This window comes from Callithrix jacchus, chromosome 15 (genome assembly GCF_049354715.1).
Source record: "Callithrix jacchus isolate 240 chromosome 15, calJac240_pri, whole genome shotgun sequence".
Classification (NCBI taxonomy): Eukaryota; Metazoa; Chordata; class Mammalia; order Primates; family Cebidae; genus Callithrix; species Callithrix jacchus.
This window is the reverse complement of record NC_133516.1, coordinates 50,871,111-50,898,054: the sequence shown is the minus strand read 5'-3', so window position 1 is coordinate 50,898,054 and position 26,944 is coordinate 50,871,111. Positions and strand designations below refer to the sequence as shown.

At 36.6% G+C, this 26,944-nt stretch overlaps 1 protein-coding gene across 4 annotated transcripts; it reads left to right on the top strand.

Annotated features, from left to right (window-relative positions):
- Positions 1–496: 496 nt before the first annotated feature.
- UBA3 (ubiquitin like modifier activating enzyme 3) lies at positions 497–25,857 on the top strand. 4 transcript variants are annotated; one of them, XM_002758540.6, is made up of 18 exons: positions 497–545; positions 732–773; positions 2,961–3,081; positions 5,359–5,439; positions 9,089–9,171; positions 12,628–12,708; positions 16,615–16,658; positions 17,217–17,281; positions 17,588–17,743; positions 18,555–18,657; positions 18,808–18,921; positions 23,265–23,318; positions 23,755–23,791; positions 23,877–23,958; positions 24,296–24,396; positions 24,515–24,578; positions 24,673–24,727; positions 25,058–25,857. In XM_002758540.6, exons 1-18 carry the CDS (start codon positions 526–528, stop codon positions 25,144–25,146), a joined length of 1,392 nt encoding a protein of 463 aa, XP_002758586.1. In that variant the 5' UTR covers positions 497–525; the 3' UTR covers positions 25,147–25,857. The 4 variants fall into 4 exon arrangements, with proteins under 4 accessions (XP_002758586.1, XP_002758587.1, XP_008980246.1 ...); XM_002758541.6 differs by lacking the exon at positions 732–773; XM_008981998.5 differs by lacking the exon at positions 5,359–5,439.
- The last annotated feature ends 1,087 nt before the right edge of the window (positions 25,858–26,944 follow it).

Sequence of the window (26,944 nt, the reverse complement as noted above, 5' to 3'; positions counted from 1 at the left end):
ATTATTCAAGTGAGTTCTTGTAAAGGCAAAGACTTTGGAATCATCCTGAAAAGCAGAAAGTGAAAATTTCCTTGGTCTTTGTCTTAGAGGAAAGCCTCTGGCATATTTAGATGGTTCTTCAGGAGTTTTTTAAAGAATATACCAGTATTTTATATAATTACTCATTAACATATAATTTGTACAAATGCATAATGTATTGTCTACATTTTCACGCTGCATAGCAACATTATGGACGGCATAAGATTTACTTAATTAAGTGTAGGTAATTAAGATTATAATTACAGGGAAAGGTTTTAAAGCCCACGGGAGTCCTAGCGCAGTCAGCCCCGCCCTTCCGGGCGGGCTCCGTCCCCGCCCCCGTCCCCGCCCCCGTCCCCGCCCCCACCCCGCCCCGCTTTGCCTGCCCCCTCCCCGCTTTGCCTGTCCCCCGCCCCGGCTTTGCCTGCCCCGCCCCCCGCCCCGCTTCGCTGGTCCCGCCCCTCCCCGCCCCGCCGCTAGGGCACCTGGGAAGAGGCGGAGAACAATATGGCGGATGGCGAGGAGCCGTAAGTACCGGGACTCTGTAGACGCGCCGGGCTGGGCTGGGTTGTGAGAGAGCGCGGCGGTGGGCGGTTGCCGCCGCCACCCGGGGTCCCCCAGCCCCCCGCCCCGTCCCCTCGCCCCGCCATCCCCTCGCGGCGCCCAGTGTGTAGCGTGATGCTGACCCTTCTTTTATTCTCTCTTTCTTTTAGGGAGAAGAAAAGAAGGAGAATAGAGGAGCTGCTGGCTGAGAAGTTAGTGCTGCCGGGAGGCCGGGGTCCTCTCCGGGGACCCCGGCCTCCCCCAACCCCAGGCCTAGGGGACCAGCCGCAGCGGGCCCGGGGGGCTGGGAGAGGGACACCCGGAGCGCAGGCCACGCGGCCTCATCCCTTGACCCCCGTCCCGCAGCCCTGGGGGCCTGGCAGGCCGTTCCCGGTTTCTGCGCAGTGCGGGCGTCGGGGCCGGGCTGCACCGCCCCAGCTCCTGCAGGGGCCCTCCAGGGTACTTGACGTAAGGGTCTTGAGGAAGGACCCTTGTGCACTCCTCTTTCTCCATCCCAAATTGTCAGAGCCGTGACCCTGTGAAAAGGGAATCTACTTTAAACACCCAGGAAAAGGACACAAGACCGTTTTGTGGCCTTTTGCAAACACTGAGACAGTAGTACTAATTGCAAACTTTTAATGATAACTCTACGTGTCAGATATTGTACTAAGCACTCCAGTCATTTTGGCAGAATAATTGGCTCTTAAAAGAGATTGACCTCAAACAGCCTGTTTTTCTCATTTACTACACACCCTATTTTTTATCAGATGCGTAGTTCTATGCTGGTGAGACAGATTTAATCGAAGTGTTTTCTAACCTGGCCAACGCCACATAATTTACTCCCCTCCCTGCCTGGGCAGGGAAACTTGCATTGGGTATGGTGAGTCTGTAATTTCCGTGCCAGTTCCCAGTAGCAGCTTTGGTCTTTAGGTATGTCCTTCAGACAGTTGAATTTCAACTGTGAGAGGACTGGGATGGCAAGCTTAATTTCACATTCTTTCCTGCCTTTTATTTCCCTCCTCCTTTTACGTGAAATCACAGTTAAACTTTGCTTACCACATGCCATGTATTGTTCTGAGTCCTCTCTATGTGATTACTTCTAGTCTCATGGCCGAAAGAAGTAGCTATGAATGGCCTACAGAGGAGGTTTATGGCCATTAAGAAATCTACTCAAGGTCATAGTGCTGTTAATTGTGGAACCGAGTACAACTCTTGACATCAAAACCTACGGTTTTTAGTGCTAGGCAATACTTCTTGGTCTCTTTTGTAAAAATTGGATATTGCAAACATATTTGAAAGTAGAAAGTGTGGGGTTATAGGAGGTTAGAAAATTTAAAATTATCACAACCAAACGTGAATCTTGCACTAGGTATAAAAGAGATGCATTTTGTAGAGGAGTCCCACCTTATTCTGTTGTGTGTTCTAAAGGGTTTCTAGATGCCTATCTGTGGCGTTATTGTAACCTAAAACTTCTTGTGTTTAGTGGCAAGAAAAACTGCCTCACAGTTTTAAGAGATTCTTTTAAAAATTAGGACCTCTGCCAGGTGCGGTGGCTCACTTCTATAATCCCAGCACTTTGGGAGGCCTAGGCAGGCAGATTACTTGAGCTCAGGAGTTCTAGACCAGCCTGGGCAACATGGTGAAACCCATCTCTACTAAAAATACAAAAATTAGCTGGGTATGGTGATACGTGCCTGTAGGCCCAGCTACTTGGGAAGCTGAGGCAGGGGAATCGCTTGAGCCCAGGAGGGCAAGGCTGCAGTGAGCTGCAATTGTGCCACTGCACTCCAGCCTGGGCAATTCAGGGAGACTGTCTCAAAGAAAAAAAAAAAAAAGGAAAAGAGAATATTAGAACCTCTCTTTCTGAGAAAAGTGTGTGAAAATTCCACTCATCAAAAATGATTTTTAGATTACACCTTTCAAACTTGGAAAGGACACAAGAAGTATTAAATTTGAAGCGTCAGAATTCTGGAAGTTGACTTTATTTTTTCTATTGTATCTCATGTTTCCTAATGCAAGTGTGTTGAAGCAACAGACTGAGAAAGTTTGCAGTGATTTTTTTGTTTTGTAAATACCAAATGTAGAGAAGTCCATTTCTAATGGATAGACCAATATCCTAAGTTGGACCTTGGATTGCATTAGGAAACCAAAAACATGTAGACTGATTGATTTCATCCAGTGGGTGAAATAAAAATAGAAATGTGGAGTTCTTAACTTTAAATCAATTGTATAATGGGCAAGAAAAAATTTCAAAGCATTAACATGAGCACGTTGAATATTTCCCTTTTTATTTGAGCAGGTGTGGTGTAGTTACCTTTTCATTTGGGGTTACCATATAGTTGTAGGTTTGGTTTTTTTCATACTGATGTTTGCAGCTGAATTTACTGTGTTCTGTGCAGAATGGCTGTTGATGGTGGGTGTGGGGACTCTGGAGACTGGGAAGGTCGCTGGAACCATGTAAAGAAGTTCCTCGAGCGATCTGGACCCTTCACACACCCTGATTTCGAACCGAGCACTGAAGTGAGAAACATTTATTTTTAAATAACTGCTCTAATAGTTTTATGTTTCAAAAATAATAGAATGCTTCCTTTTTAATTTGCTCTTATAATGAAAATACTAATAAAATTGTTTTGTGAAACTAAATTTTTTTAAAATATGAAATTGAATATTCACAACTGATTTTGTTTGAATGACCGTTTGAGTCTTCACATTTCTCATGTTACATAAGTTAAAAATTTTCAATAGAAAAATATGACCTTATGTAAAATTTAAGTTATACTTAAAATTCTAGTTTAAAATGCTCTCTGAAATATACTCCCCTTTTGTAGTACTATCGTGAGAAATTAATTTTGATAGGAATATAGATGCGCTTATTTACATTTTGAAATTTGGTTGGAATGAACATCTTAGCATTGAGTATAATTAGTTGCATGTTAAGAATTATGTGAGTACTAAATAATAGAGGCGTAGAATTTTGGACTGTTAGTGTCTGACTTAAGGCAAGTGTTCAATTATATGTGACTTACTTTTTATTACAGGGTAGGAAAAGTATAGCGTATGTTTATATCCTTTGTATTTACAAAAAGATAATATTTTGAAATAGAAATATTGTGCTACTTCTGTACATTAATGTGCACACTCTGGGTTTGGCCTAGTGTCTCATCTGAATAAATTTCTCCTTTAATGTTGGGCAGAATTGAAAGTATTTAAAAAAAAAAAAAAAAAAAAAAAGGCTGGGCGCAGTGGCTCACGCCTGTAATCCCAGCACTTTGGGGGGCCGAGGTGAGCAGATCACAAGGTCAAGAGATCGAGACCATTCTGCACAACATGGTGAAACCCCGTCTCTACTAAAAATACAAAGTTAGCTGGGCGTGGTGGCACATGCCTGTAATCCCAGCTACTTGGGAGGCTGAGGCAGCAGTGAGCCGAGATCATGCCATTGCAATCCAGCCTGGGCAACAAAAGCAAAATGTCATCTCAAAAAAAAATTTTTTTAATCGTTACTTCTGTTAAATGATTTTATTTTTGCCGATAAGGAATTTTCTAAGACTTGTATTTGTGTTTTCCTGTTATCTCATGTTTTGTGAGTTTCACTTACTTAATCAAAAGGAACTGTTGGCCAGGTAAGGTGGCTCATGCCTGTAATCCCAAAACTTTGGGATGCCAGAGTGGGAGGATCACTTGAGCCCAAGAGTTCAGACCACCCTAGGCAACTTAGGGAGAACCCATCTCTTAAAAAAAAAAATTAGCTGGGCATAGTGATACATGTCTTTGGTTTCAGGTACTCAGGAGGCTGAGGTGGGAGGATTGCTTGAGGGCATCTGGAGGTAGAGGCTACAGGGAGCTCTGATCAGGCCACTGTACTCCAGCCTGGGTGACACAGTGAGACCCTGTCTCAAAAAAAAAAAAAAAAAAAAGCAGCTGTTACTCTTCTAACCTTATTTTTTTAGTCCTTTAAGCACCTTGGGTAGTGTTTAATCCTGTTTTTAAGATTTTTAAACTTAAATTTTTAGGAAGTCAGTTAAATAACTGAATTTGATGTTTTCTATTCCTTTTCAAAAATTGAAAAGCAAACTAAAGATAGTTTTTCTTGTTAAAAAATAGCCTTTTAATTTCATACAATAAAAGGCAATTTAAAAACATTAGCAGCCAGACATCGTGGCTCATGCCTGTAAGCCCAGGACTTTGGAAGGGCGAGGCGGGCAGATCACCTGAGGGTCAGGAATTTGAGACCAGCCTGGTCAACATGGTGAAACCCCCGTCTCTACTAAAAATACAAAAATTAGCTGGGTGTGGTGGCTCATGCCTGTAATCCTAGCACTTTGGGAGGCTGAGGTGGGTAGATCACCCGAGGTCAGGATTTCAAGACCAGCCTGGCCATCATGGTGAAACCCCATCTTTAAAAAAAAAAAATACAAAAATTAGCTGGGTGTGGTGGTTCATGCCTGTAATCCCAGCTACTCAAGAGGCTGAGGCAGGAGAATTGCTTGAACCCAGGAGGCAGAGGTTGCAGTGAGCCAAGATCACATCACTGCACTCCAACCTGTGCGACAAAAGCAAGACTCCATCTCAAAAAATGAAACTAACATTGAAACTTACTGAAATCATTAGAGTTTTAGAATTTCTGGTTCGATAAGAATTCATACATTTAAAATAATTGATCAAATACAAAGTCTTCTCTTTATCCTAATTGCATTTTTTCGTGGAAACATCAGAAACTGTTTTAAAGTTTGTTGCTTTATTGACAGTCCTTGTGGTTATTACCCAGCTTTTAATATGCCTTTCCGTTCTTTACAGTCTCTCCAGTTCTTGTTAGATACTTGTAAAGTTCTAGTCATTGGAGCTGGCGGCTTAGGATGTGAGCTCCTGAAAAATCTGGTAATATATACACACATATATATATTTATATATATATATAAAAAATACATATTATTTTCTTTTTTGTGATAAGTAAACCTTGCTTATCTGTCATACTAGGAAATTTATTGTCATTGTTAACCTTTTCTCTTGAGCCTTTTTTAGATAAGTTTAGCACATCAAATTCCAGTGATTAAAATGATGATAGAACTTTGGAATTTTTTTAACTCTAAAGCTTTCAGCTATAAAATCATTGATAGAATTTCTTACTTCCATTTTCTTCTCTGATCTTTACTAAACAAATTTTGGCGCTTCCTCTGGCGAAACACTCCTAACCTCAGTGAAGTAAATAACAAAACTGGTAATTCATATTTAATGTATAGTTTCAAATAATTTATTATTTTTTTTGCTTCCCCAAATAACCCAGCTAGGCGGGTAAGGCATTGCTCCATTTTATATAGAGGGAGACTTTGAGGTTTAGAGATGTTGACTGACTTGCTGAAGTTTTTCTGGATTATAGTGATGTGCCTGGAATATAATTTAGGTCATCAACTCTTAGTTCAGTGTTCTTTTTCAGTGAACCATTAGATCATTATATGACCTCATAAGACAATCATGGACTCCTAAGATTTGGGAAAGCTAAACCTTTACTAAACTTATTTCCTTAAATTTGGAAATAAGTCAAGTTATATATATAATTTGATTTAATTAATTGGTTTCCTTGACTTTTTCTAATCACAAAGTAACTTTATAAATCTTCATGAGTTTATTTAACAAAAATGAGTAGAGAGAGAATTGGTTTAGAGTTAGTTGTATGCTCGGCTTCTCATTGCTGTGTAGAAAAGTGGAAACGCTGGAATAGACTCTTTAGAAAATAAAGCAGGTCACAGCCAGATGAATAATTGGTCAAAGGGGTTAAATTTTAAATGTAAATAATTAAATATAATTTAATAATTAAATAAATATAAATAATTGGCCAAAGGGGTTAAAATTTATAATAATTAAATAAATATAAATTAAATATAAATAATTGGCCAAAGGGATTAAAGTTTAAATATAAACCTAGCCTAGTTAAAAATAAAACCTAGTGTTTTAATTTTGCTAAAAACACTAATGTCACTTGAGTGAAGTTGTAAAACCTTAAATATATTTCACTGGGTTTTAATGAAATATAAAACGTATTTAATGCCTTCCTGGGTTCCGTGGGGATTATATGTCATCATGGTCTCTGTCTTCAGTGAATCTGGAATTTCACTGGGGAGATAAGTCTCTCATGAAATAAATAGCAGTATGTATGATGTACGCTGTGATAGGATGCCAAAATGACAATACCTTATCAAACATAAACACTCTAGCAGTGTGAGAACCAAAGACTTATAGAAGGAAAGGGTTTATGGAGGTTGGGCATTGCTTTTTGTTAGGTATTATAAATGTACAAGTTACCTAAAGCTTATTAAATTTTGAAGATATTATTTGCAAATGTGATACTTACTAATTTTAAGTGTAAAATAATTGAAGATTAGATCTGAAGATTAGTCATCAAACAACTTTAAGGAGTGGCCCTGTTATTTATTGCATTATAACCCTTTACACAAAAGAAGAAAACTAAGGGTTTTCAATTTACTCATTATTTTGCTTATTTAATTCATTGTAAGCCCCCCAAAGGCTCAGTCTAACCACAAAAGAATATGATACTACTATTGGTTGAGCAAATATTTATTGAGCCTCCTCCTCCATATGCCAAGCACCATTTTAGATGCCAAAGACAGTATTGAACAAATATAGAGAGGGTTTGCCTTTGTGGGCTCACATTTTAGTTGAATGAAGAAGTAAGTATATAGTATGTCAAATGATGTGAAGGGAAAGGGTTTACAAAAAGGTACTATTTGAGTATCAAGGTGAGCAAATGAGCCATACAGATATCTGTAGGAAGAACATTCTTGTTGGAGAGAGAATAGCAGGTACAAAGATGTGAAGTGGAGCATTCCCATTTGTTCAAGGACTGCAAGGAGGCCATTATGACTAAAGCAGAAGTGGGTTGTGGGAGCATTTTTGGAGAGCATATCAGAAAAATAATGGGAGATGGAGGGACTTGGAATGGATATTATAAAAGATCTTAGAGATTACTGTAAGTGCTCTGGTTTTACTCTGAGTCATGAAGTCATTGTAGAGAGTTACACAATGATGGACTTGACTGACTTTTCACCTACATCACTGAGGCTGATGCATTGAGAATAGACTAAGGGAAAGCAGGATGGGGGAAGAAAGAGAGAGACTAATTAGAAGAATATTACAGTCCTCTAGACAAGAGACAACGGGGACTTGGAGGTGGTGACAGGTGGTCAGATTATGGATATATTTTGAAGATGGAATCAACAGGTTTAGCTGATGGATTAGTGGTGTGCTATGAGAGAAAGAGAGGAATCAGGGATGATACAACAAGGTTTTTAGTCTGAGGGAGGACCTGGAAAGATGGAGTTACTGCGATGAGGAAGATCTGGAAAAGAACATTTGGTTGTAGTGGTGAGCAAGGGTGCTCAAGTTTTGTTTTGGAAACTATTAAGTCTGAGATGTCTGCTAGATGGTCTGAGATAAACAGAACCAAGCACAAGGCTGCTCTGAATTCTGGCTGGTAAAGTAGGAAGAAAACTGAATGAACTGGAAACCAATTTTTAAAAAGTGTTCACATTCTCATGAGTGTGGTGACCAAATGGAGAACATGTTTTAGGGTGGAGGAAGTGACCCACCCCGCCTGATACTTCAGAATGGTAAGGTCAGGTAGACTGAGAATTGGTCATTGGAGTTAGCAGCATGGAGGTTATTGCTGACCTTGACAAGGGCAGTTTCTGTGGAGTGGTTGGGGCCAAAGTTTGAGAATAGTCAAAAAGTACACCTATGGATAAGTCTTGAAGATCTCTTGGTATAAAGGGAGACAGAAAAATGGAGAAATTGTTGTCAAGTTATTTGATCATCTTAGTAAACTGACCAAGACCAGAAAAGCATAATTAATTATTGGGACTAATTTTTTTTTTAGTTTTTTTGCATCTGCTGGTAAATTTGAATGTGGTTGTACTGTTAGGATGCATGGCATTATTATTGAAACCTAACAGGTTTTTTGTTTTTTGCCTTTTCTTACTTTTTAAATTGCTTGCTCTCGACTCAGTATCTTTTAAGATACTTCTTTTACATATACAGTCTATCCATGTGTGTTTTTATAATACATGTCTTATGATAGTTACCATTTCTGAATTGTGGTATGCTTAATGTTAAGTAAACTAAGATAAAGCTTGTAGGAATTGCTTTTAACAATATTTAAAAAAAAATAGGCATAGTAAAATTAAAGTATCTATCAGTAGCAGCAAAGCAACAAATTTTACAAATGTGTTTATGGGATTATATATATATATATGTAAAAAAGTTTTAATCTGTAGAAATGTTGAGTTGTTGTCTTTTGATTATAGACTATTTGAAACTGATTGGTGGTACACTTTTAACCTGTTAAAGAACTCTGAATTTGATATACCTTGCAAGTCTCTTTTTCAGCCATCGAATACAATTATACAGAATTTATTACTGAGACTTTGTAGACTTAAGACTACATTGAAAACAAATATTACATTTTTAAATGTGAGGAAACGTCTGCTTAATTGGATTGTTTTTATTCCCACAGGCCTTGTCTGGTTTTAGACAGATTCATGTTATAGATATGGACACTATAGATGTTTCCAATCTAAATAGGCAGTTTTTATTTAGGTAAGTTTAATATCTTAGTGGTTTTCTTTTTTTAAGCTCTGATAATCATTTATACATTGCAGTTTAATAATTTTTTAAAATGTCTGAGAGGATAATAATTTTATTTTAAAAAACAAAACTCCCATTTTAGGTAAAGTTTTGCAAGAAACTTTTGGGCATCTTGGTGATAGTAGTTATGTAAGCAAATACATGTTTTTGTTTTTTTCAAAGAAGTCTCCTTCCAAAGGTTTATGTGATTTTGGGGAATATCCTCAGGTTAACTGTGCACTGAAGAAAGGAAAGAACTGTAGCTCTTCATCCAGTCGATATCAGTAGAGAATAGTGGCTGGAGTTTTAGGCCCTAGTGAGACATCAGCGGGGATTTGTGAGTCAAGGTTTGAGTGATGACTGGAGCAGTGAAGTTGTGAAGGAGTTTGAGCTTTCTCTACAAGGGGAAAGAAAATAGAAAGTTGAGGAGAGAAAAACCAGAACCAATTGGAATGGAACAAAGAGGGATAGTTACTTTAGGCATATATGGAATACAGAAAGCCTCAAGAAGTGGTTTGTTAAAGATGAGTTTAAGAACAGAAGTAGAGGCCAGGCATGGTGGCTAACACCTGTAATCCCAACACTTTGGGAGGCTGAGGGAAGAGATTGCTTGAACCTAAGAGATCCACACCAGCCTGGGCAACAAAGGGAAACCTCCTCTCTACAAAAAAAGGAAAACAAATTAGCCAGGTATGGTGGTATGCCCCTGTGGTCCCAGCTCCATGGGAAGCTAAGGTAGGAGGATCGTTTGAGTCCAGGATCTCAAGGCTGCAGTGAGCCGTGTTCATGCCACTGCACTCTAGCCTGGGCAGCAGAGCGAGACCCTGTCTCAAAAAAAAAAAAAAAACTGAAGTAGGCCATGTATCCAGACATGAAGAAATGTTCATTCATGAATTTAGTATGTAATATTGAGGGGTTTGAGTGGCTTAGGCAAAAGTGTGTATTTGTCAGTCAAAGGATACAGATACAGAGAGATAAAGACTTTTTTCCTCTCTCTAGTTAGGAAGGTAAGTTTGTGTCTGTTACTGACAGTGCTCAAATTGTCCTGGGTATATAGGATAAAGTTCAGCTAGCAAAAAAGGCAACAGTATGTTTTTGGATAGGCATAAAACTTGTACATTACCTTTGTGGAAAAACTAGGTCAAGTTAATGAAATGTTGTAATTGCAGTGTGACCTTTATGTTTAACTTTTAAGCCTTATTTTTTATTTACTTTTTAACCCTTGAAATTTCTCTTCTCTATAGCAAAGTTTGTGGGCCCTTTCCAGCCTGTCAAATTTTGAGTTGTGAATGCTCTGAAAAAGATACCACTGAAGTGATTGGTTATTGATACAGGCCATGCCCTTTAATTTGTAGCTAAAATGATTGAAGGTAATGATATGTACCAGGCACTCCTAAACTATCCGTATTATTTCATTTAATCTCAGTGACCTCAGGGTAGATGCTTGTGTTCATGGTTAACTAATTTGGACAGGGTGTTCTGCAGGGATGAGGTGTGTGAAAGGCCATTTTATTGAGGTGGAGCAATTTGATCCCTCATCCTGGAATGCTAAATTAACAAACTGTTCCCAGAAACCATCTAAGAGTTCTTTTGTTTGGGATCTACTGTGAAAGCACATAGAATATATTACAAAAAAGAATCTTAGAAGTCTACTTTGTCCCTTGTATATTCCTAAAGAGCTTCCTGTGTACAGGAATGTACACTGAATGTAATACTGAAGTTAATTTCTCTGATTTATAACAGTCTTTTCTATGTAAGTTAGTACAATGTGAAGATAAAACATTTACCAAAAGTTTTGAATCAGAAAAGACCAGTGCTTTATTGGAGAGAAGAAAAATTGGCCAGGCACGGTGACTCACGCCTGTAATCACAGCCCTTTGGGAGCATGAGGTGGGTGGATCACTTGAGGCCAGGAGTCCGAGACTAGCCTGGCCAACATGGTGAAACACCATGTCTACTAAAAATACAAAAATTAGCCAGGCATGGTGGCTCATACCTGTAGTCCCAGCTATACTTGGGTGGCTGAGACAGGAGAATTGCTTTAACCCGGGAGGCCGAGGTTGCAGTGACCGTGATTGCGCCACTGCACTCCAAAAGCATTGACTTGCTAAAGTGTTTTTCTTTGAAATTCCAGATTTTCTCTATATTTGATTTATTGTTTTCATTCATGCATTTATTTGTTTGTTTGTTTGTTTATTTATTTATTTAGAAACAGAGTCTCACTTCTTCATCCATGCTGGAGTGCAATGGTGCGATCTTGACTCACTGTAACCTCGGCTTCCCGGGTTCAAGCAATTCTCCTGCCTCAACCTCCCCAGTAGCTGGGATTACAGGCATGTGCCACCACGCCCAGCCACTTTTTGTATTTTTACTAGAGATGGGGTTTCACTATTATAGACGGGCCAGGCTGGTCTCAAACTCCTAACCTCTAGTGATCCACCCACCTCAGCCTCCCAAAGTGCTGGGATTACAGGCATGAGCCACCATGCCTAGCCTATTTCCATTTATTTTAAAAGCATTTACTCTGAACTAGATATGAAGGAATATGAAGAGAGTAAGAACATGGTCACTTTCATCCAGATAATAGTCTAGTGGGTATGATAGACATGTATATAACAAACAAATATGTTATGAAAAAAGTAATACTGTTCTTATGTACATGGAGTGATTTCTCTAAGAAACATACGAAAATATTAGGAAAGAAAATACCATTCGTACAGAACTTAGAGGAGGGAATTCATATCCTTTCCTGTCTATATGTGTGGTTATTGTCTAAGAGTGACCTTTTGAGGCTTTATATATTCAACTTCTTTAAAGTTATGTAACATTTACAATTTTAGCTGACACTTTTGGAATTATTCTTCTTTAAAAACATGGTTATAGCTTCTTTTCTTTTTCATTTTATATAGTGTCCAGTGAGGTTTTTTTTTTCATTTTTTCATGCAGCTTCTTAAGAGACACAAAGTGTGCTACTTAATCAGCACAGAGGAAGAAGGGATAAATGACCATTCTTGCATCCCAAGGATGAATCTTACTGTGTTTATTTTAGCCAAGACCTGCAGTCACTAACACCATGAGTTTGTGAGCTCTGAGAGTGGGATAATTTTTTACAGTGGGAAGTGGCCAGGAAACATAGCATTATTATGCTTTATCTGGGAGGAAGAACACTGTTCAGATTTTTACTTTATTAAAGAAATGCTTATTTAGACTTGTCATGTTAATTTGGACCATCGGCAAGCGTTGACATTTAAGGTTAAATGACTGTTTACTAAAAGTCATTATTGAAATCCAAATACTTAGGCAAAAATATTCCTTCTAAACATCCTGTAAGTAAACTCACTGTGAATTTATTTTTATATTTGAAAGTAAATTGTGTAGATCCTGTGATTTATAATATGAATTATAATTTAAATATAATTTTTCCTGTAGGCCTAAAGATGTTGGAAGACCTAAGGCTGAAGTTGCTGCAGAATTTCTAAATGACAGAGTTCCTAATTGCAATGTAGTTCCGTATCCTTTTGACAAAAAGAAAATTACTTAATTTTTAAAAGCTTTTTTCCTTTACTATAGAAGAGATATGTAACAGAGAATACAGATAAGCAAGAGGGAAAAAAATTAGCAGCAGTAACTTTGTTACTGAGATAACTGCTGGTAACATTTTGCTTTCTATTCATCCAGTCTTTTCTTTATGGTTATATAAATATTTTTTTGGCCCTGATTTTTAACTTAAGTTTATAAAGCCTGTTTCATTATCTACTTTTTTTTGCATTATTGCCCTTAATTTCAGTATCAATTACATATCTCCTTTACTAGACTGTAAATTCCTAGGCTGAATCCAATTGATCTTTGTTTCCTTCTAGTAGCAGACAGAGTAAACAGTCAATATAGTATTAGTCAAATGGAAGGTACATCAGAGTAAATTTATTTTTACAAGAAATATGTTTTTATAAAGGAGTATTTACACTGTAGTTTGATTTTAAATCTGGAGAACCTATGGTGTTTTATAGAAAGTCAGGAGATGTGATTTCTATGTAGAAAGTTCCACAGAATACAAAATCAACGTATCAGTGAACTTGTGAAAACTGTAACTTAAAATACAATGCCATTTACAACTACTTACAAAGAAAAATACTTACATGTAAACTAACAAGGTAAGTGTGAGATTTATATAGTGAAAAACTACAAAATGCTGATGAAAGAAATAAAAGAAAATCTAAAATGCAGACATAGTCCATCTTCAAAGACTGGAAGATTAGATACAGTAAAGATGTCATTTCTTCCTAAATTTGTATACATATATACCATAGTTTCTATTAAAATCCCAGCAAAATTGTTGATATAGACAAGCTTCTTCTAAAATTTATATTAAAAGGCAAAGGAATACCTACTACAATTGTGAAAAAGAATAAAGTGGGAGGAATCACTATCCAAATTCTAGATTATTATATAGCTATAGTAATCAAGACTCAGTGATATTATCAGAGGGATACATAGATGACTAGAATAGAATAGGGAAGCCAGAAATAGCCCCATGTAAGTATGGCCAATTTGTTTTTGATAAAGGTGCAAGACAGTTCTATGAAAGAATCATAGTCTTCAACAAATTGTACTGGAGCAATTCCATATTCATAGGCAAAACGATGAATTTTGACCGAAACATCTTACACAAAATTAACTCAAAATGAATTATAGGTGTAAATATAAAATGTAAAATGGGCCAGGCAGGGTGACTCACGCCTGTAATTGCAGCACTTTGGGAGGCCTAGGTGGGTGGATCACTTGAGCTTAGGATTTCAAGATCAGCCTTACCAAGATGGTTAAACCCATCTCTACTAAGAATACAAAAATTAGCTAGGTGTGGTGGCGTGTGCCTGTAATCCCAACTATTTGGGAGGCTGAGGTGGGAGAATCACTTGACCCTGGGAGGCAGAGGTTGCAGTGAGCTGAAATCGTGCCACTGCACCCCAGCCTGGGTGACAGAGCAAGACTCCATCTCAAAAAGAGCCCCCCCCCACCAGAAAAAGGTAAAACGAAAAAGCTTTAGGGTTTGGTGGAGAGTGCTTAGACCATGTCAAAAGCAAGACCTGTAAAAGGTGGGGCATGATGGTGCAGATCACTGAGGCAGCAGTGAGCTTTTATCATGCCAATACCGAGTACTGGCTGCTCGGGAGGCTAAGGTGGTGGATCACTAGAGACTAGCAGTTTGAGGCTATAGTGGGCGTGGTCATAAACTGTGAATAGCCACTGCATTCCAGCCTGGGCAATATATTAAGACGTCATCTCTAAAAAAATAATTTTTTGTAAAAGCATGACCCATAAAAGGAAAAAAAATTGATATATTGGACTTGATCAAAATTAAAAACTTGCTCTATGAAAGACCCTCCTAAGGGGATGAAGACAGGCTACAGACTGGAGAAAATACTTGTAAAGTATCAGACAGAGGACTTCTATCTAGAATATACTCAATAGTAAAAAAAATTCAATTAGGAAATAGACAAAAGATAGGAAGGGATATTTTACTAAAAAGGATGACAAAAAACAGATGAAAGGATGTTTCACATCAAACTAAGATCACCATGAGATACTGTTACACATCTATTAGACAAAAAAAAAAAAAAGCCAGTCTCAAAAGGTCATATACTGCATGATTATATTTATATAATATTCCTGGAATTACAGAATTATAGAGGCGGGAGGATCACTTGAACCCGTTGTTCAAGACCAGCCTAGATAACATATGAGACCCTGTTTCTGTAAAAACTCAAAAAATTAGCCAGGCATGGTGGCACATGCCTGTGGTCCCAGCTGCTTGGGAGGCTGAGGTAGGAGGATCAGGTAAGCACAGGAGGTGGAGGCCTCAGTGACCTTTGATTGTACCACTACACTAGCCTGGGTGACAGAGTGAGACCCTGTCTCAGAAAGAAAAAAAAAAAACGTAGAGATGGAGCACAGATTTGTGGTTAGCAGGGACTAGGCATGGAGGTGAGGATTGGTGTGACGATGACTATGAAGACATAGCAAGAGAGAGATTTTTGTTGTGTTACAATAGTTGTGTATGTTGCCTGGGGTGATGGTTACACAAATCTATGTGTGTTTAAATTACAGAACTATCAACATACATTGTACCACTGTTCTGTTCATGGTTTTGGTACTGTACTATAGTTAACGTAAGATGTATCTGGGAAAGGTTCATGGTTGGTACTCATCTATATTATCTATGCAACTTACTGTGAATCTATATTATTTCAAAATAAAGAACTTAAAAATGCAAATACAGGCCCCTGTAGGGAAAAAGGAAGAATTGGTTTTTGGGGGGTGGGCATCGGTGAGTGGGGAACACTCAGTTTGTCTATCCCATTATGTGGGTCTGGGAAACTTTGGGTATTTTATAGAAATCTAGATTAGATTTCTTGGTCTGGCTCTTGATTCCCTGATTGCCATTCCTCCAATGTTTGCATTGTTTGTTTTTTGACCTCTTTCTAGCTGTAGCTTGAGTCTCCTGCTTGCCTACCATTCAAAGGGAATAGAGGTCTGAATGGCTAGAATTGAAATTATGTTCATAGCTTTTTTTGTAGGCAAGAATTAAAAATCTAGAGGAAGCATGTATTGTCCCTTTTTTCCCTGTATTGCTTTTAAAATATTTATAATGGACTGTTTATCTTAACTTTAGAGAAGTAGCATAATTTATAAATTATTAAACACAATTGCTCCATTCATTAGAGAAAATAAAACAATTTTTTGCACACATGTGCTATTAAAATGTTAAATGCTATATTGACACATCCACAGTCAATTTTGAATGGAGTTTCCTTTGCAGCGCCCAGCGATGGGAAGACTGTAATAGAGTTTGGTAGGGTAACGTGAAAACTGAGTTAAATGAGAAAGGTAGAAAAAATTTGCACTTTGGCTCCTCACCATAAAAAAAAAAGTAAAATCTTTACCAACTGAAAAAGCTATTGAAAATTTCTATATGTTAAAAACAAAATGAGTTTTACAGTAACTTAAAATCACATAGCAGAATAGGAACTATAATGTGCATCTTTCCTTTCACTAAAACATTTATTGCATCTCTTCTTGGTGCTGATGATTGAGGACACACACATTCTGCTTTCCTGGGGCTTATGTTTTTATATGAAAACCAAAGTAAAGGAGAAAGTATACCTCCCACCAAGAGCATAAATATAATGACATGGGGGTTTAGGAATGAGAAAAAGTCAGTAGTTAGGAGAATGACAGAAAAGTTTTGTCAGAAAGAAGAGTTGTGTTCATTTAGTCAGATTCCTTGAATTCCACTGATGTGAACATTGATTATTTATTTCTTGTTTTAGATATACACAGAGTGTGTTCCTTATGGCATTGTTCAATTCATTTTAGAAATTAACACTTAGCTGTTTAAGTTCCTTTACTTATATTCAGACATTTCAACAAGATTCAAGATTTTAACGACACTTTCTATCGACGTAAGTTTTTTACTTGAAATTAAATTCTCACTAGATCCTTAGAATTTTTTAGTTGGTAGTTATTTGAATATTGCTAGCTATTTGAAGGCTATTTCTTCACTTGCTTTCCTCTCTCGCTGTTGGCTTTTCAGTAAGGTTGCTGATAGGCTGAAAAGAGAATGCTACTGTTGTAGCTGGCACCACTAGCTGCAAATTTTCTATGCTGACCTGAATAAGAGTTAAGGAATAGTAGCTCTGAGAGCATATGTGGGATTACAATGAAAAGTGTTTGTGGGTTTTTTGTTTGTGTCTTAGAAAGTGCAGATTATTTCGTTCAGCTGCTTTTTAGTAAACTTTATTTTTTAGGGCAGTTTTATGTTCACAACAAAGTTGAGCAGAAAATTTTTGAAAACTTGAGTTCTCATTGAGTTCCCTGTTCTCACAAACACACAACCTTCCTAATCAGCATCCTGCACCAGAGTGGTACATTTTTTGAAATTGATGAATCTACATTGAAAAATCATCATGCAACTGCCTATTTAAAAACTAAAGTTGCCTTTTTTTTTTTTTTTTTGGTAGAATTTCATATTATTGTCTGTGGATTGGACTCTATCATAGCCAGAAGATGGATAAATGGCATGCTGGTAAAGACTTTAGTGTTGTTATAGTTCTCTAAAGTTCTTGCTGCTGTGCTTGACATCCCCCAAATTAGAATTTATATCATGTTTTTGAAAAATCAGTCTTTAATTTTGAATTAGGTATATATACTTCACTGTTTATTGCCAGTCATTGGTTTTCAGGTGAGGACAGAAATTGTTAGTATTGTAATTCCTTGATTTGATACATTGGTGTTCAGTAGCACAACTGACTCACAGGATTACTTGAAAACTTCCCTTTTTTTTGAATTCCTATCCCTTTCTCCTGTAAAGCCCTTCAAATTGTTTTCCTAGATATCTCTTCTAAATTATGAAGATGGTGTCTTAGATCCAAGCTCCATTATCCCTTTGATAGATGGAGGCACAGAAGGTTTTAAAGGAAACGCCAGGGTGATTCTGCCTGGAATGACTGCTTGTATCGAATGCACGCTGGAACTGTATCCACCGCAGGTAATCAAAAGAACACCTGTATTTCTTTTATAGTATCTTGGCATGGAATTAGGGATTAATTATTAAGTCTAGTCAGTATTTAGGGTTTTTAATTAGAGGTAGCCATATTTTAAAATTATGCTAAGAAGAAAGATAATAAAATAGGAAATTCTGTTCTATTTGAGGAAAGATATGAACCAAGTACATTGTTTTGATACTATTCTGTTTTCATACTTTATTTGTATTTTTTATTTGGGGAGTAGGTATCAAGTAGAATTACAAAGCTGTATGTTGATGTCACGCTATAATCTATGTGGTTTTCACCTGTATTTATTTCAGGGAAACACAGATACCAGGGATGAGAATGATCTTTCCAAGGAAGGAGCTTTTTTATTTATATACCCACTTTAAAGGACACTTGAAATTTTGAATAATAAATGTACACAATTTTATGAGTATTCACTTGGGATTCATTTAACTCTGAATTTGCTTTTGTTTTCGTTTGTTTTATACTTAAATATTAGGTAAACATAACAAGGTTCATATTTGAGAATCTGTTCTGCATTTTCTTCTCATAGTCTAACAAAGCTTAAATTTCATATACCTTGTAAATGTAGGGCAAACTTATCTTTATAGGCAGATCAACTTAAGTGAAGTGACTCAGATAATCTATATTAGTTTGAGAGGCATTTTTAATGGTATACAATGTTTTGAGTTGAAACGAATTATAGGAAACTGTTACGAACTAGATCATAACTGGAAGTTGCATTTTAAAATTACTAAATTTACTCATCATTTCAAATTTACTAAAAAGGACAAACTATGGCTTTAGGTTAATTTTCCCATGTGCACCATTGCATCTATGCCCAGGCTACCAGAGCACTGTATTGAGTATGTAAGGATGTTGCAGTGGCCTAAGGAGCAGCCTTTTGGAGGTAACAAATCTAATTTAATAATCTAGAATTACATAAAATACACATTATTTCTGTATTATTCCTTTGGATAATTTCATTAAAAACACTGTTTTGTGATTACATATTTCTGTCTTCTCTCCTCTCTCTCTTTTTTTTTTTTTTTTTAAACAGAAGGTGTTCCATTAGATGGAGATGATCCTGAACATATACAATGGATTTTCCAAAAATCCCTAGAGAGAGCATCACAATATAATATTAGGGGTGTTACATATAGACTCACTCAAGGTAAGTTAGTGAATTGTCTTGAATTATGATGTTGGGATGACTTAGGGCTGGGGATGCTTTTGGGAGAATAACTGATAAGTGAGTTTGGTATCATCCACCTGAAGTTCAGTATAGGTACCATGTAATTCATGCTACTTATCAGCTAGGGGGAATTTAATAAAATCACTGAATCTTATTTAGGCTGTCAGCCATCTATGTGAAACTGTCCACTTTATCTTCCACAGAATTCATCACCTCTTGGAGACAGTCTATTTCACATTTGGACAGGACTGTTAGACAAGTATTCTATAAATTGAACAGAAATCATCTTCAGGTTGGGCGCAGTGGCTCATATCTGTAATCCCAGCACTTTGGGAGGCTGAGGTGGGCGGATCACCTGAGGTCAGGAGTTTGAGACCAGTCTAACCAACATGGCGAAACCCTGTCTCCATTAAAAATACAAAATTAGCCGGGCATGGTGGCGCATGCCTGCAATCCCAGCTACTCGGGAAGCTGAGGCAGGAGAATCTCTTGAACCCTGGAGGTGGAGGTTGTAGTGAGCCAATGTTGTACCATTGCACTCCAACCTGGGCAACAAGAGCGAAACTCCATCTCAAAAAAAAGAAAAGAAATCGTCTTCAGTTTGGTCTGAGTATTGTCCAAATAGTATAGTATTATAAAATCTAATTTCCTTTTAAGTAATAGCCTTTAACACATTGAGGACAATGATCACATCCTTGGCAAATTTTTATCAGTGCCATAAACCTCCCTAGTTAGTTCCTTTAACCCTGTGTTAGTTCATTTTGCGTTGCTATAAAGGAATATCTGAGACTGGGTAATTTATTAAGAAAAGAGGTTTATTTTGCTCATGGTTCTGCAGGCTGTGTGAGTATGGCACCAGCATCTGCACAGCTTCTGGTGAGACCTCAGGAAGCTTTTACTCATGGTGAAAGCTAAGGGGAATAGCAAGACATGTCATATGACAAGAGAGGAAGCAGGAGAGAGAGGAGGGAGTACCAGGCTCCTTTCAACAACCAGCTCTTGCGTGAACTTAATATCACGGAGAGGGCACCAAGCCATGCATGTGGGATCTGCCCTAATGATCCAAACACTTCTCACTAGGCCCTACCTCCAACACTGGGTATCACATTTCAGTATGAGGTTTGGAGGGGACAAATATCCAAACTATATCAAACCCTAAGATACGTTGTACAGTTTCAGGTCCTCATGTTATTTTTTCTAACCGTATTCTAGCTATCCATACTGGTTAACTGGAATATAGTTAGAGAAAACAACTTCTAACTGTTTAGGTCAGCATGCAGCATTCTGGGACTGGTCTTATTTTAGGTAATAGACTTCTAATAATTGATGCAGTCTTAAAGGAGAGCAGGTATTTTTGTTGTTTATTTGTTGTTGACATTGATGCTATACTTTCCATTCTTTGATGTCACTAGCCACTAACAGCTGGATGTTTTGTCCACATAATGTAATTTAGCCACTAACAGCTGGATGTTTTGTCCACATAATGTAATTGCTAAGCAACATTTGCCTATTATAAACTTGATGGTGTCGGGGGAAGGTGTTCTTTTTTTTTTTTTTTTTAATATCCAAGTATATAGGTCCTTACAGATGTATTCTTGAAATTCAACTTGCTTTTCTCCCTTTATATGTATTCAATTCTGCCAACTTACCTGGTGTTTCTAGCTTTATTTCATCTGTTGTTTTGATAGTTATATCCTTTATTTTTTTTTCAAATAGTTGATCAAAATTTTTAACAAGACTGAACTGTCTGAGAACAGACATCTGAGTCATACCTCTAGCCAGGCTCTTTTAGGTTTATCTCATTCTGTTCAGCAGACCTTCTTGAGTACTTTGCATTTCTTTATCTTGTTCACAAGGATGTCATAAAAAACCTTTCCAGATCCTCTACTGAAGCCTAGGTGTACTATATTTTGCATTTTCCTGAGTTGATAAGCTAGTCATGGTAGCTAAATTAGGCTATTCCAACATGATTTGCCTAGTAACCAATTATGCTCAATCATAATGATCAGTATTTCTAATCTTGTTACAGTTTACCTTTTCTAGAATTTTGTCCAAGATCATTACCAAGTTAACCAGAATGAACTTTATCTTCTTTCTGAAAATCTGCCATTTCTCCCCTGTGATTATTTCCTTGTATTTATGATATTCTAGTAGCATCATTTTAAAATACTGTTATTCCAGTAGCCTTTTTTTAAAATTGCATTTATACTCACTCTTTGTTGCCCCCTGCATTCGCCCTACACTGACCTCCTTTGTGTTTCTGAATACACCAAATTTATTTGTACCTTAGAGCCTTAATACTCGCCTATACACCTGGAATGCTGTTCCTTGGATCGCCTCAGCCTGGCTCCTCATCTGTTAGGAGGTCTGGTTAACCAGTTTTCCTGATCATTCAACCTGAAATGACTTCTGAGCCATTCACCATTTTATTTTTTTTTTTATAATTGCTCAGAAATAATTAATGGTAGCCTCATTCTCCTATGCAAAGAATATTTCACACTTACTTACTCTGTCTTATATCCTTGGTCTAGGACCAAGACCATTGCCATCGCTGTTTGCAAACAGCTTTTTCCTTAGTTCATTGCATGGTTGGATCTTTCTCATGGTTTAAGTTTCAGCTCAAATTATCACCTCTTGAAGGAGGCCTTCCCTGACCATTCTGTCTAATGGACTGGATCCATCATTCTCACTCTTAACACATGCCTCATTTTCTTCATAGAACTCTTCAATATCTGAGATGTTCCAAGTATTTACTTTTGTGTTGTCTCCCCTATCCAAACGAAACCTCTGTAAGAGCAGATACTTTTTTCACTGCTGATTTGCGCAACATCTAGAACAGTGTCTGAAACGTGTATTACACAGGTTTTCTAATTGTTAGAATTCACAAATGAATTCAGTGTGTTCTAATCAGGGACTCTAAATTCCTCATTTTAACATGTAGTCTTCTTCATCCTTCTTTACCTTTTACTGGGGTTTGGTGTATACTTTCTAGCCTGATGAATGAGGGCCTCAACAACAGAAACAGAATTGGAAGTGAAGTTGCCCAAACCAGTGGTTCTATCTACTCTGTGATTTTTCCTCTTGTTCTTAGTATAATAGCAAATTGCCTTTCTGCTGACTCAAGCTTTTTTGCTCAAAGGGCAGGGGTACGAGTGGCAGAGGTTGGAGAAAGAGGGGAGTCTATCATTTTGGCAATGTTCTTACTGGGTAATGTCTCTTCTTATACTCTTCACTGTTTGTGACTACCACTTCCTCCTTTCAGTACATTTTGCTACATGTGGTTCACTGGAGAGCTTCCAGTTTAACCAGCATAGATTTAATCTCTTTTTAAATTTCCTCTTCTCCAAAACTGTACAGAATGATATGGTCAGAGTCAACTTTTTAAAAAAGCTTTCCAACCTTCTTAACTGTCTTTCTTTCATGTCTTCTTAGGTACTTGCCTTTCTCCCTAAAGTTTTAAAATTTCTCCCTATACTTGGAGTCTTGAGAACACATCTTGTAGTGCTTCTTCATACTCTGAGATAATATGGCCACTTTTCCTGAAGTTTTTGTCTTCTAAAATGAACAATTCAAATATAGTTATAAAATGGAATCTTTATTTTGTACTTAAAAAAATGGTTTAAGGTAGGGCTTTGTTTATTCCTAATATGTGAATACTGATGTGAAAAACAATGAGTTGAAAGTAGAGAACTATATTTAATATTTTGTGTAGCCTAGGTTGTAGAGTAAAAGATAATAAAGGGCAGTTTTTCTTTTTGTTGAGAATATTTGTGAATCAAACGACTGAAAGTGTTATAGGAATAATTAGATAATACTTATTCTTCATGGTGTATCAGTTAATATCTGTGTTCATATACCAACCCCCCCTTTTACTAAGTATATAGCTATGGATAAATTATTAAATTTCTGTCAGTCTCCCTTTTCTTATTTTTTAAAATTAGAATAATGAAAACATGAGGATGTTATGAAAATCAAATAATATTTTGTCTTTACATTGTGCCTAGAACATAAATACTCTAAATTGTTAACTATTATGATGTTATTGTTTCACCTTTATATAGTACTTGAGAGAGTTTTCTTTGCTGCTATAGCTTAAGATTCTGAATATACTACAAAATGATGGGAATGTGAAAGAAGATTGTTTCATGGTTTAAATTTATTTTCTTACTTGAAAGTCTGAAAAAATCAAGTTTTAGAAAATGGTATTTAATAATCATGCCTTCTAATTTAAGATAACTCTTTAAAAAAAAAGATGTATGCTAACATGGCTGGTAAAAAGAAAAAAGAAGAAATGACCATATTTTAATTTATTATTTTTTCAGGGGTAGTAAAAAGAATCATTCCTGCAGTAGCTTCCACAAATGCAGTCATTGCAGGTGAGGAAAAAAGACCATCACTTACTTTACTTTGCTTCCTTTGGTTTTTGACATTGCTGCAGCTTTTTATGTTGTAAGAATTTGGTATCTTCTTGGGTGAGTTTTGCAACTAAGCTGTCGAAAAAGAACCAGCTGTTAAACTTTGTATATTTTTTATCTTACGTTATGTGTTAAGTTCTCTGCAATAAAGGGACATTTTTGTTCCATTTGTAGCAGGCTATTCATTAATCTGATAAGAAAAACATGTAATGTTACTCTATTATTTGAATCACACAAAACAAATATAAAATTTATTACTTTCTCAGTTTTTAAAAATTGGAGTATATATTTTTTAATGAAGAGCCAATGTAAATTTATCTGTTCTGATTTATAACTGACTTTTCAACATCCCTAATTTCCATTGAGTTAAAGCACCTTTATTTTCTCCCTTTTTCAGCTGTGTGTGCCACTGAGGTTTTTAAAATAGCCACAAGGTAAGGGGTTTTATTTTTTATATGTATGTAAATCCATGTTTTGACCTGGTTCAGTTATATAAAGGTGAACATTTTTTCATTACAGTGCATACATTCCCTTGAATAATTACCTGGTTTTCAATGATGTAGATGGGCTGTATACATACACATTTGAAGCAGAGAGAAAGGTTAGTAGTGTTAAGAACACATTTTTGATCATGCATATTTTGTTTTTTTTTTAATATTATTGGTTAGAGATTTGAACAAAAGTCGCCCATACATTTTCTAACTTCCAGAACTCTATACTTATTATATATCTTCTGCTTTATAGCCTGAAATAAATAACTCTATAGCAAAGTAATTTAAAAGAGATGGTCCATTATGAAAATCAGGCTTTAAAGCATAAAAAGTTTTTCATAGGAAATATGCACGATTATAAAACAACCTGATTTTTATTTTATTTTTCATAAAGAGACTAGTGTTTGTGCATGTGCTGCTGTAATTTGTTGTGTTTTACGTGTGTAGGAAAACTGCCCAGCCTGTAGCCAGCTTCCTCAAAATATTCAGTTTTCTCCATCAGCTAAACTACAGGAGGTTTTGGATTATCTAACCAATAGTGCTTCTCTGTAAGTATTGTAGATTTTTGTTATGTTTTAAAAATCATTTTTGTGATTTTGAAACCTTAAAAAAAAAGTCTTTGGATAAAAATGATGTTTGATACTTCTCTCTCATGATTATCTTTAGGCAAATGAAATCTCCAGCCATCACAGCCACCCTAGAGGGAAAAAATAGAACACTTTACTTGCAGGTTATCAATGTGTATTTTTAATTTTTTTCAGAAAATCATATCAAGTTTTATTTCACTTTAATTTGCCTTGCATTAAAATAATTTTGTTTTCTAGTCGGTAACCTCTATTGAAGAACGAACGAGGCCAAATCTCTCCAAAACATTGAAAGGTATTTTTAAATAAGGGTATTTACTAATTGTTTTCTTTCTTTTCTTTTTTTTTGGTAAAAGTAATCAGTGTTTGTTCTAGATTTCCTCTTAATGCCTTTGTATATGGGTAGGTAATAATTACTTACAACTTTAGAAATATTAATAGAATTTAAAAAATGCTTTTTTAATAGAATATTTTAAAATCACTAAGAAATCAAATGTTATTTTGATTAGAGAGGATTGGATTTTGATGTTTATCTAGATCATAAGACTCTATAGTTTGTGTATGTGTGTACTATCCTTTCTGTTGAGTTTTTTTGCTTGTATTAATTATATTTTTTCTGTTTTAGAATTGGGGCTCGTTGATGGACAGGAACTGGCGGTTGCTGATGTCACCACACCGCAGACTGTACTATTCAAACTGCATTTTACTTCTTAAGGAAAATCTGCACATAATAGAAAACTCATGGAAATAATATACTTTGTGGATGCTAAGAAGTTTAATTGATGTCATTTTTAGCAATAGTGTTGCTTCGATTTGACTTTTTTTATTATATAAAAAAAGTCACTCTTTTTTAACTTTGTAACTTTCCCTTGAAGATGGGATTTTGGTGTTGGTGCTTGTAAGCATTTTCATTAATAATATGGGAAATGATACCTGGAGAGAGAGATTATGAGGAAATGTATTGCTTCTTTTAGAGGTGGAAGCACACACCCTCTTCTGTGTGAATTTTGTTATTATGGTCAAAGAATGCATTCCTAGTTTTCATTTGAGCACCCAGATACACAAAAGATGTCTCTTTAAATAAAATAAAGGATTAAGTTTTAAATAATATTAAATATTACAGTCCGTCATCAGGAGTATATTGAACATAGGTTATTCCTTTATTTAATATTCATTTAATTGTGGCCATCCAAATGAATATTAATTATTGCAGAATTTATCTTGTCCATAATAATTTGTAAACGGTGTTATAGCTGAATACTTGTGCATGAAAATGGGCAATATTTTAATCTGTTTACTTGTAGTGCCATAGAGGCCAATATGCACAAAATTAACACCAAGACATGGCTGTTTAAAAAATTTCATGTTCAAACAGTTGTCACTGATGCTTTTGCACTATTTATTAATAAAATCATATATTGTGCACTTCTTTCACTGAAATTTTTAAAAGCATATTAAGGTAATAAGTAGTTCCATGGTAGTATAGGAATATTTTTAAATGTGTAGCAGAATTACATCAAATTTTCATTGCACTTGAACTAATACTTTTGCTATAATGATTTCTATAGTAAAAATTTACTGGTTTAATTTAACTTGCTGTATCAATGATATAATGATTTTGCTTCTTTCTTTTCTTTTCTTTTTTCTTATTTTTTGAGATGGAGTTTTTCTCTTGTTGCCCAGGCTGGAGTGCAGTGGTGCGATCTCAGCTTACAGCAACCTCTGCAGGGTTCAAGTGATTCTCCTGCCTCAGCCTCCCAAATAACTGGGATTACAGGTGCCCGCAACTGTGCCTGGTCTAATTTTTGTGTGTATATATATATATATATATATATATACACACACACAAAATATATATATATATATATATATATATATATATATTTGAGACGGAGTTTCGCTGTTGTTACCCATACTGGAGTACAATGGCACAATCTCGGCTCACCACAAACCTCTGCCTCCTGGGTTCAAGCAATTCTTCTGCCTCAGCCTCCCAAGTAGCTTGGACTACAGGCATGCACCACCTTGCCCAGCTAATTTTTGTATTTTTAGTAGAGATGGGGTTTCACCTTGTTGACCAGAATGGTCACGATCTCTTGACCTCGTGATCCACCAGCCTCGGCCTCCCAAAGTGCTGGGATTATAGGCGTGAGCCACCGCACCTGGCCTGTATTTTTAGTAGAGATTGGGCAGGATGGTCTTAAACTTAGGAACTCAGGTGATCCACCTGCCTCATCCTCTCAAAGTGCTGGGATTACAGGTGTGAGCCACCGTGCCAGGCCATGTCTCCCCGCCGCCCCGCTCCCCCAAGATTTGGCATGTTTTACTAGAGCAAATTTTTAAAAGGCAGGTTTTATTTACAGAATTTACTGTCCAACCTATGTGGACTCAAGTTAGGATAACCATTAAGCCTGCTAATGTATTTTCTTATTTTCAGTTTATATACAATTTTTTTTTTGAGACAGTCTTGCTCTGTTGCCCAGGCTGTAGTGCAGTGGCATGATCTCAGCTC